This window comes from Stegodyphus dumicola, chromosome 10 (genome assembly GCF_044657685.1).
Source record: "Stegodyphus dumicola isolate Sdum_Otavi_A_Nest chromosome 10, ASM4465768v1".
NCBI classification, from domain to species: Eukaryota; Metazoa; Arthropoda; class Arachnida; order Araneae; family Eresidae; genus Stegodyphus; species Stegodyphus dumicola.
The window spans coordinates 57,299,662-57,311,840 of NC_140777.1; the positions used below are offsets into that span (position 1 = coordinate 57,299,662).

Here is a 12,179-nt window from a genome sequence, read left to right on the forward strand (position 1 = left end):
CAGAAAGAGATACACCATTCAAAAGCCATTTTATGTACGCATAATTATCAGTAAAGCTCAGAGTGTAGAGAAACCTATGTTGAGATATCGGACTGAAAATGAGTCTAATAATGGTATGGTCCCCTCTTAAATAGAGAAAAGTCACGCTCTTGGAGGGAGATGAAATTGCCTTTCCAAGAGCGTTCCAGAAATGTTGTTTGGGGTTAGGATCAGGAGATCTGGATTACCAATCCATATGCGACGAATATCAACGCTTTCCAAGCAATTGTTGACCAGCTGAGCCCTATGTGGACGAGCCTTCCTGTATAAATTGACAGGAACTCAAAACCAATTGCGCGCCTTAGAAGTCGAACATAGGGCATTGATTATCTCTCTATATGTCATAGAACTGAGGGAGTCCTTATTAAACATATGCAGGGTGCGCGGCCGTCCAACATAATGCTTACCCAAACTGTTACATCTCCATCACCGTAATGAAACAGTTGAGTTTAGAAAGCACCGTAATGAGCTGAGAAAGCACAATTTGGAACTGTAGTCATATATGAAATCCAAACTATGTTGCAAGATCTCAGAAAGACTGATGGGAAAAACCTGCAGAACTTCTGACACATTTGGCTTATGTCGCGCACAGTATTATATCTGAAGTGTTGTTCAGCAAAAAGTTCGAGAAGAATGATCCGAAGTGGTTGGCTATACGTCAGGGTACTCACTGCATGGTTGAAGTTTTCACAGAAAACAAGTTTTTTTGTGTAGGATGAGCTTTTGAATAAGTGCATTTTTCTCGATTTTACGTAGTTTTTATCTAAGGTCAGATGATTCTGAATAATTTTCCCTGATGAGGCGCATGATGAGAATTGTGTGGTATGGTGTTCCCTGATGAGGATTGTTTGGTATGGTGTTCCACGCTCTCTTCAGATACATGTACTTCGAAAATCAGTGTCCAAGCTGAATCTCAACTCCCATGTCAAAAGCATGGTGCTCTACTGAAGTCTGGTTCAAGGCGTATATTGCCTGCAGCATGCTAAATGCGCTGTCTTGTGTTTTGCAGTAAGCGGGACATAAACAGAGGGTCTTCTGGCATACAGCTCTGTTTTTTGAAGCCTTTGGGCAAAAACTCGTGAAACTCGGGTTCCAATGGCAGCATACTGCCACTAACGTGACAGCTGTGGAACTGTAGCAGTCCTGCATCACCACTGTGAAAATTCTAAACAACGATTCTCATTCGTCGTTGTGGATCTTGTTCGACTTTGTGTGGACTTGCCCATGTATTCTCAGTATGGATCCAGTGTCTTGAAACTGTTTCCACAAACTGCCGACGTCACTGGGTGTTATACTGAGCTCTGTATCCACCTACGTTTTTGATCGGCTTGCCTCAAATCTACCGATATTTCTTCATCTTATTTCGTCTCCGTGTGTTTCGTGGCTATTCATTTTGCCTGATCTCTGAGAAAACGTACGCAACTCTTGCGAGAAACACGGCGAATGTCGTGGAAGAGTATGGGCACACAAATCGCCGGCTCCAACTTCAGCTTCTGTTGATATGTCGCGATTTGTCGTGCAAGTATTGCACGACGTGTTCCGGCTGTCTTGAGAGGGTGAGGTAAACTAATACGTGAGCTGAGTGCAAGATGAACAGTTGTGTATATGGAAAGGAAAATGACCATGGTTACGTGAGCAAGTGACAAATCATCGGAAACCCCTCGTGCTCTTATATACCCTCCACAATCACAGCTCCGCAGACACGCGCGTGTACGCTTACGTATTCGATTGTGAATATTTAAGTTACCCTTCCTAATTCAGCGGTAAAAGTTTGGTTCAATAATTTAGGTAAAATACATATAATTTGCAAATTCTCTTAATTTTGAACATAAGAGCTCTTTAGTGTCTCTTAACTTACGCCTTTGGAAAGAATTTTGTTCCTTATGACTATTTTTTAATACTTTAAGGAATTGCACAAGAAGAAGGAGCACCTTGGAAGGAGCAGCGGCGTTTCTTCTTACACAATCTGAAGAATTTTGGAGTTGAGAAAGCACAAATTGAAACTCTAGTCATAGATGAAATCCAAAGCATGCTGCAAGATCTCAGAAAGACTGAAGGAAAACCTATAGAACTTCTGCCACATTTGGCTTATCTCGCGCACAGTGTTATATCTGAAGTGTTATTCAGCAAAAAGTTCGAGAAGAATGATCCGAAGTGGTTGGCTATACGCCAGGGTACTCACGCCATGGCGGAAGTTTTCGCAGGAAACAAGTTTCTTCTTGTAGGATGGGCTTTTGAGTAAGTCCATTTTTCTCGATTTTACGTCGTATTTATCTATGGTCAGATGATTCTGAAGATTTTTGCTTATTATGTAAATGATTATAAAAAAATAATAAATGCGGAATCTGTGCCTTTAAAATCCAGATGAAATTTTGGAGGGGAAGTGAGAATATGTAAACTTGCTCATGTATTTGCACTTTGAGCTTGAGTGTTAATAAAAGTACCTTCTGCTAAATAACTAAAGGAAATTCTGATATATCCGAAGTAATCTAAATTAATATTGTAGAAAGGGTACTTATCTCAGTAACTGGACTGCAATTTCTGGTGATGATAATTTGCCGAAAAATGTCTGTCTTGCTATTAAAATCATACATATTCATAGCTGACTTCTCTTTAAACATGAACTAAATTTTTTTCTGGGGCATTGTTATTATTCATTTTGTTCGTTTAGTAGCCTCTTTTTTCATAAGTCATTAGAAGCTATTATGCGTTCACAGGTATACCAAGCAATGAAATGGAATCCGCCAACTATTTTTAGTATTACGGTGTATTGCCAAACAATCCAATTGCGAATCAATAAAACTATTTATCATTAAATAAAGAATCCCGAAAAGTAATAATACATGCAAATCGTAAGAGTATTCTCAACACATCTAGACAACAACATATTTACGGTAGTAGTATAATGTTATAATCCATTTAGCTTTGAGGCAGACATTGGACTTGATTAAATTTTGGGCCAGTAGAGGTCTAGTGAATAACATCAGTGAATGCTGATAACTCTACCAGGAATTGAATCCATAGAAAACAGGTTAGTTCTTGGACGCTTTCGTAGTTTCTTTTCATGTGTAACGGTTTAATTGATTACACTAAGCACGCGAGGGCCATTTGCTTAAGAGAAAGGATGTCCATCTCGGAAGCTTGGTGATGTTACAGCACTCATTAAAGTTCACCGTAATAATGATAAATGTGGCCGACATGCAGGTTGCATATTAGAAGATTGGAACTTTGGAAAGCAAAACTAGCTTAATATTTATAACATCACTTTATGGTTTTTTACGAATAATTTCTCAACACTTGTCTTCTGGATTGATATAACATTATGGGTGCTGCAAGAGCCCGGCAATTTTATGTAAGCATATCTCATCGTTAAACAATTAATGAAAGTAGCAAAGCGATGAAATACATGCTTGCAAAGAGAGAGCGGGAGATTTAACAACCGGGATATTAATAAATTCTGCTCCGTTGTTTCAGTTTTAAATGGTGATTGGACAAGAGCTCTAAACCAGGGTTGATCATTGCAGATAAAATAATGTCGTAAGTGACACAGTACAGATATTTTGAAGGAGACTTAACCAAGTCAAATCAGGAATTAAAAGGGATATTGCTAAATTAAGTTAGTATTAATAAGTTAACAATTTCTTATATTGTAGAGTCATTAGGATTTTTTTTGAAGCAGGAGAGATGAAAAATTAGCAGTGCCCTCGCCTGGACCCGATCCTCGGACCTTTCGAATACGCGCCGAGTGTGCTGATTAATACATCACAAAGGGATGCTAAGAAGGCGGAAGAAATACCTTGTAATATAAATTCATATATATATATATATATACATAAATTAATATATTAATTTATATATATATATATATATACATAAATTAATATATGAATTTATATATATATATATATATATATATATATATAAATTCATATATTAATTTATGTAATCTATAAATATCTTGATGATTTGACGATATTTGTAATAGATTTAGGCAATTGTTTTTACTACGCGTTTAGAATGATGACTCGTCGTTTTAATTTGGTAAGAACTGGCGGCTTCGTAAATGTATAAGGGACTAGAAAATTTAACGGACATGGCCGAAGAAAAGACATAATTTATTGCTGGACGTTCTTGATATACTTATTTTCAATCATACATGATTATGGGTATCACACCCCTAATGGGTATGGATCGCACAATGTTGTACAGGTTATCAATCTTTAGGCAATGGATGAGGCAGAGAAGCTAGCGACACGTGCTGGCAAGAGTGAAGGAAAAGCGGAAAAGGGAAGAAAGCATTCAGCAAAGCGCGAGGTATATAGTCAAAAGTTTCTTTGATCTGATTGAATAAGAGCTGTCCACGTTGCCGGAGTACACAAGAAAGCATGACACGGATTAATTTCGAAAAGGTGCAGTCCAATAAAAAATTATTATAAATAATTTCTACTTTTGAAACAGAAAGGGAAGACAACAGATTAAAATGAAGAATTAAGGAGCTATTCCTAATTTAAATTAAAATTTTTATTTACATATGTATAAATATACGTATGAAGCTGACTTAGAGGTAATAATGTAGAGATTTTGTTTGAGTAGATATCTAAATTTGCGTTTTATAGATGCTGATGCGTAATGACCAGCAACTTGGCATCCGAGGCAGATTAAATGTAAAATTGTAACGCCACCGCCTTAGAGCAATAATTCCAAACCATAGGTAAATAAAAATTTCTTCCTAAGAAATCTAGAGTCTTAGGAAGTCTTGAGTATCATTACGTTCCAAGCTGTATGCTGTATTGTGTTTATGGTATGTTTGCTATGCTGTTGAACTAATCCCCTTGCTGCAGGAAAGCCTACACCAAGTCCAATGGACCTTGCCGCACAAGTAAAATCACTGCTATCATTTTTTCTGCTCAGCCGACGGCTGTCTCAGGAAGACGCCTATATACAATCCAGTAGGTGAGCGGGAGAGCCAGGAAAAGAACAGGGCACAAGGGAAAAGTCCTTTCCCTCCCGCTGATTTTGATGCATCGAAAATGCCCGCTTCTGAATCTAGGGATGGCCGTTTGGAGAAGTCTATTTCTTTTACTCTGAACTGACAGGCCGGTTGCTCAGCGATATACCAATGGTGTGCAGAAGAAATTTCCACACTATGTTCGTTTTATTTTTGTACTTAGAATGTATTTCAGTTGGGCTTAAATCTGTGGAAGTGGGGATAGGGAAATCACAACATTTCCTTGCAAGATGGTCAGCTATTTCATTACCATACACTCCAACATGGGACGGTATCCACTGGAGATATATTGATTTACTTTGTCCAGGCTCAAAAAGTTTAGATATGATATTCTGACCGGTCTTATCCATAATCTTAGGCCAATTTTTAAGGTACTGATGGAGCTTGTACTGTGTCTCAGAATCCATAAAATGTCACTAGTCGAACAGAGTGTAATAAAGTGCTTTGCTCAAGGCGATAAGTTCCCATCTGAAGATGGAGCAATGATCAGAGTTTCTGATGCTGCATCTGATATCTCCTTCAGGGGTGTAACTATAAGTTTATGGTATTTATGTTGAAATAAAATTATTTGTAAACTTTTACATCTCTATTCTAATTCCCAGATTTTTCTAAAGTTATAGTAGAGATTTATTTTTAGTATGCAGTTTATTTTGCTTTCTAGATTCATGATTCCAAGAAATTATTTAAGCTCATAATGCTTCAAAGTTCGCAATTTATAATACTGTTGCGTATTATTTTACAGTGCATAGTGAATATATTAATTTTCAGTGAAAAGTGAATTTATAATGTTAATATTTGAGAATTAATTTATAATATATTATTACGTAAACTCATTTCATATTTGAATGCGCTACTTTCTTAAAACGATAGCGAAATGTTTTATGCAGTTAAAAGGCGGGTGATTTTCGCTTCCGCGAAGCTACTACTACTTAAGGGTTGAAGGTAGGAGGACTGTTGCGCACCCGTCAGCCCCTTTATTTCCAAACTGAACAAGTGTTTTGCTCGTTGGAGGCGAAAAATACTTCGTCTTTTCTGAAGTGACGAATTTTGTGATATATTTATTACTAACTGGTGTCACATCCCCTTTTATCGTTGGTTAGAGCGTGTTAAAGTTATATGTTTGATTAGAAAATATTAATTTAGTGTTAATTTGAGCAAATAGTGAACTTAGAGACTATCCGTAGTTAAGCGTTACCGAGGTTTTAAAAGTTCTTGCACGAGAGACCAGGACGGATTTTTCCAGATTTTTCACCTTATAAATATAGAGTGACCGAGAAGTAAGTTTTCGATCTTAGCCCGGCGGCCTAGGTGCTGACCGCGGTCTGCGAGTCTAGTTTTCCCGGCATTAATAAATCTGACGGGCGCGTTTCTTCACAGCCACCCCGGAAACGTATGAACATTTAAAAAAGAGTTAAAAAAGAGTGTTAAACAATTAAAAAAGAGTGTCAGCGATGAAAAGTCGCATGTGAATTATTAAAGACTGTCATTGTTCCCATAGCCGGAAAAGGTGATTACTAGCCGTTGATAATTTTAATTGAAATTTCTGGCTTTTCGTGGCTTAAGGAAGTGAGGAAATTGCCGCCTTACTTAAAAGGGTGCATGGAACTACAATAAATGGAATTTCTAATTGTAGGGACACAAACGAAAGAAAGAAACGTTTTGTCTGACGAGTTTTGCTAACTTCTTAAGGACGATTGTTTCAGTCCACGTATTCTTCTAATCTTTTGAAGGCGGCGTAGTCGGGCGGCGGTACGTGAAATTTCCGATGAGAAAATTAGTTCTGGACATCACCAGCCAAGATGCTGCTAAAGAAAGGAAACAACGATCATTTTCATTTTTCGTATTATCTTGTTAATCTTGATGACTGAATGATCAGTCCAAGCGTATTAGTTGTCAAGGTCAATAGTTAAGAAGATCTGGAAACCATCGTGCTTATTGGGCGAGGACCTTCAGTCTCATTTATGGACCCTTGTGTTATGAATCTGTGAGTGATTTATTTTCTTTGCTTTTCTTTAATATTTAATTATTAGGATTTTCGAACGTTAATTTCTGAGGCATAGTAATCGTTTTTAATGTGAATTCAAAATCTGGTATGTTACTTTTTCTTTAATTCATATTGAGAAAGTGAATTTTTAAAATGTTTAATTGACATATTTAGATGAGAGAAAATCTTTATGTTTCTTAAAAGAAAATATCCATGATTTAATGTGTATGAAACATTATATTAAGTAATTTAATTAGTTACAAAATGTCAGAAGAAGAAATTATTGTCGTATTACTAGATATGGAAATTTGTATGTTCCTCAGATTCAGTTTTAGATGTCAGATTTTAATTTCTGACTGTTTTTAAAATAATGTTCATGTAGAGTCTGGATCCAATTATTCCAGTTATCTGAATTTATGCTGTTCTAGAAAATCTAATAAAGGTGTTTAATGATTTAATACTTTTTTGTATTTTTAATTGAGCAATTCTATGTAGTGATCTATTTTCTGTCACCCATGTGAACCTGGGCATTAAAATTTTAGTGGAGGTGTAGTTAGAAAAACTGATTTTGGGGGAACTTATACTATACGATAGAATTAATTAATTTTATTTGAACTGGAGATTGATTCGTATTGTGTGGATTATCCTTCTCTGGTGTTTATATTTGAATGAAAAGTGTTTGTGGCTATCTCTAGAGTTGTTATACGGAGAATTACGTGTTTTTAGGACATTCAGAAGTTATAGTTTTTTTTTATTGGGAGATAGCATTTGTTTAATTTGTTAATGAACGGCCTTTTGCATATTTTATTGAAAGTAATCATTTTTATTTACACCAGAACACCGGAGATGATATTAACTTTCCAGTATTGATGTAAAAAGTTTCATATTTGAAGTTATATAACTTTACAGTGTTGATAATTTACGCAATTTAGTTATCACAGTTCCCAGACGAGATTAAGATTTATATGAGTTTTATTTGATGTTACTTATCCGGCACCAGTTGTCTCAGTATTTTTAGTGATTCACGATAAGGTTCAAATTTAAATATTTGCATAAAACAACTATAAAATTTAACTTCTATTTTTTTCTACGTAACAATTGGTGCAGTGACCTCGCTACTGTTAGACCACTCTATATAAATGTATGTGATTTGAAATATATACTTAATTTCGGTTTTGGTTTTGTATTTTGTGTTTATACTCTTATTGTATTTTGAGTATTTTATATGTTTGCACTCACTTATTTCTTTGACACAGTTATTAGTTAATTTAAGGTATAGTGTGCTAATTGCATGTTTTGTGATTTGATTTTACTGACTGCATTTTTAATTAATTGGTTTGGTTATTTCCATTTTTAATTAATTATTTTAATGTCAGAGCAATTTGGCATTAATGAAATGTTGAATTTTAACTTCTGCAAGTGTGTTAATAGAATTTATATAATTTGTGAATTTGTAAGTTACGAAAATGAGTTAAAATTGGATTTTTGTTTTGAAAAAATGAATTGTTAGTTTTTGTTAAAGTTAAACTTGGTTAGATCTGTATAGAGAGAAATAGTTAAACTGTAGGGATTTGGTGTTTTATGAGAACTGTGAACTTAATGAGAATTTTTTGTGATAAGGTAGAGTTTGTTTGATTATAAATTATGAAAATTTATTGAGGGTTAGTAAAAATCTTTTCCTTATTTCAATATAATGAATATTGAATCTTGTAGGAAGAATAAAGCTAAATTTTCAGAATGAACAAAATACTTTTATTTGAATTTTAAAACCAGAACCAAATAAATAAATAAATAAATAAATAAATAAATACTGCAGCTCTTAACTTTCAAAATTTTAAACTCTTAACTACTACAGTTAAAAACTCTTAAAACTATTAAAAAATACTCAAAATCTTAAACTCTCTAAACAAAATATATAAAAATCTTCCGAATCCTCTTCTCGTTGCCACACCATAAAATGCAAGTTCTTGTCCTATTATTTATATTTCACGTTCTCTTTAAGTCACGATCTTTATAAGTCATGATCTTTACAAGTCACAATCTTTACAAGTCCCCCCACAAGAAGCACATTCGTCACCGTAGAGACAATGTTGCTCAGAGTTCATTGAGAGAGAAAGAGTTAACAGCTAACCTTGACAAAGCATCAGCATTCCCATGTGAACTTCCTTTGCGGTACGTCACAGTCATGTTATACCGTTGTAACGCTAAAGCCCAACGAGACAATTTAGCACCATGAGGGGCGCTTTGAGTCAAGTAGGTGAAGGGATTGTGATCAGGCACAATCTGCACTTTGGCACCGAAAATCCATGTGTCAAATTTTTTCAAGGCTTCGATGACACAAACTGCTTCTCGTTCGAAGGTTGACCATCGTTGTTGACAGGGCGTTAGTTTCTTGCTGAAAAATGCTATGGGCATTTCTTTTGTAAATGGCTTATCTTCATTATCATTCTCACCTATAGTAGGCAATCTTAGTAGCTGTTGTTCCTTATCGTCTTTCTTCTCTTCTATCTTTCCAATGGCTTTGTTGAGTAGCTCATACCATTCATCAATTGTTTCAGCTTTATCAATTTCTTCAAATATGGGATTTCTGTGCTTGGTGAAAGTCCTATAAACTAAAAAAAATCTCAGCAATTTTTTCTTCTGCTTTTTCTAATAATTCTTCATCAACATGATGTAGATCGTCTACCTCGGGCTCGAGTTCTTCTATTAATTCAGCAGTTTGTTCCGTTTCTTTCTCGTCTTCTAGTTTTTCGCTGTCATCCGAATAACTTTCTGTTCAATCTTCCATGTTTTCCCCTTGAACTTGAAAGGTTTCTGTGGTTTTCAGTTTCACTGTGGATGACATTTTCCTTTTCAGTTTCAACTTTTGTTGTATAATCCACACTTTCATTTTCATCTCACAGTTCAACAGTATCTATGCTGTCCTTATTGTACTTTTTGTTTCTATTATCATCCAGAATTTCTTTTTCAGTAAATTGTAATAATTCACTGTTATCTGCAAGTTTATTTTCAGTCTCCAGATCTGCAGCTTCTGTGTGATTTAAATTTTCATTTTCAGTTACTAAGTCAGCTTTCACACTTTCCTTATGGATTATTAAGTCATTCTTTTTATCATCTACTTTTTCCTTCTCGTTTCCAATTTCAGCAATATATTCTTTCTCTTCTTTGTTCTCATCATCAAGATTTACTTGAATTTTATTGTCATCTGCAATTACTTCTTTTTCAGCTGCAGTTTCAGCATCATCTGTATTTTCTGTTTTGGTTACTGGCTTCACTTGAGTTTCACTTTCATTGACAGTTTCTTTTTCAACTGGGATTTCAGTCTCACCCATAAATTCGTTTTTACTTTCAGGTGGAATAATTTCTACATCTGTTATTTTGCTGTCAATTAACTTTTCTTCTTTGAGTTCATCTTCTGTTTCTACCCTCTTAGTTTCTTCAGTTATAATTTCTTCCTTCTGTGCTTCCTGTTCAACAATTTTATCTTCTATCATTTCTGTTTTCTCTATTTCTGTAAAGGGCAGTTCTTTACAACTTTTACAGAATTTTTTAACATCTTGCTTAATAGTAGGCCAAAAGAACGAGTACTTGATACGTTGAATCGTCTTTTTCTCACCGAGGTGGCCGGCAAGAGGGATTTCATGTGCCATTCTTAGGACTTCCCTTCTTTTTTCTAAAGGTAACACAACTTGCTTAATGTTTTCACCACAGATATATTCGGAATGAAGTAATATGCCATCATCTGTCTCTTTGTACTCTAAGGGGAATGCATCCCAATAACGATCACAGTTAAACAGTTCGATATTCCCACAGAGTGTTTCATAAGCTGAAGAACTCAATAGCAAATCGGTAACTAGCTTTTTTGAAACAGCACACGTAATGGACACTCTACCGTGAAAATCATCGTCAATTTTCATCTGGAAAATCTTTAGTGGAGTAATTTCGTTTTCACCAAAAGCAGAAGATATCTCTATTTTACTTTCTCCTTCGCAAGGTATGTTGTCAACCAATTTCTCACGGACTACTGAAATTTGTGCTCCCGTGTCTACGATTCCATTTAGAATAATATCTCCACATTTAACTTTGACAAGTTTTAACTCATCTATGTTTCTAGACACGTCCACTGATTTTGAGACAGGAATAGAGATCTTGGCAGTTAGCACTTCTGGTTTTTCTTTTTCTGTAAGGGGTGCTTGTGTTCGTATTAAGTTGTTTTGTGCTGTTGCAGAAGCACTTCTTGGTATCCGATTTTTGGTACATAACTTAGATGTATGACCTTCTTTTCCACAATTATAGCAAGTTAGTTTGAAACTAGGCTTTTGTGGTTCGTCACTCTTACGAGATGGATACACTCTTGGCGTGTTTTCAGCGGACAGCGATTTATTTCTGAAAGCTCTTTCAGGAAGTGGAGAATGAGGTTGCCATTTTTTATTAGTTCTGTCTGCTGATGGATTACCATCAGTCCGTTTTGAGATATTACGAACACTGCCATATTCGTCAAGTTTATCAGCTAATTTGGTTGGAGAAACGAACTTCGCCCAGTCGTCAAAAAGATGGTCTCTTACTTCATAGGGTACTCTTTTCTTAATTTGGTCAGTACTAATAAAGTCTTTTAACGCGGCAAAATTTGTGATTTCAAGACCATTGATCCATTCTTCAAAATAACTTGTAATTTCGTAGCAAAAATATCTCCATGATTTTTCAGCGTTCTTTTGGTGCATCACAAATTTTTTTCTAAAGCTTTCAGGATTTAATTTAAATCTTTTCAATAAAATGGCCTTAATGTACTCATAATCTTCAAAATTTTCTTCAGATTCCCTACCAATTAATTGAATGATTTCAGATGGTATTAAAGTCAATAAACATGAAACCCAATCTTTAGGATCAATCTTTGTCCTTTTAGCTTGTCTTTCAAATAAGGATAAATAAATCACAATATCATTGTGTCTTAAATTGAATTTGGGAATAAGCTTAATTAAATCAAAATTATGATGTCCATTTTCATTTGTTGGTGGAGTTTGTGTTAGTCGAACACGAGATTCAATTTCGAGTTTCCTCAATTCAAACTCCATTTGCTCTCTTTTCTGCTGTGCTTCTAATTCTTCTTTCCTTCGTTGTTCCTCAATCTCTTCTTTCCTTCGCCTTTCC

At 35.2% G+C, this 12,179-nt stretch overlaps 1 protein-coding gene across 1 annotated transcript in view; it reads left to right on the forward strand.

Annotated features, from left to right (window-relative positions):
• Positions 1-12,179, forward strand: part of LOC118206071 (cytochrome P450 2C38-like) — a 55,290-nt gene that overhangs the window by 9,308 nt on the left and 33,803 nt on the right. Inside the window, exon 2 of the mRNA XM_085824950.1 lies at positions 1,947-2,277. Coding sequence (XP_085681076.1) covers positions 1,947-2,277 — 331 coding nt within the window. The remainder of the gene's footprint in view (positions 1-1,946; positions 2,278-12,179) is intronic.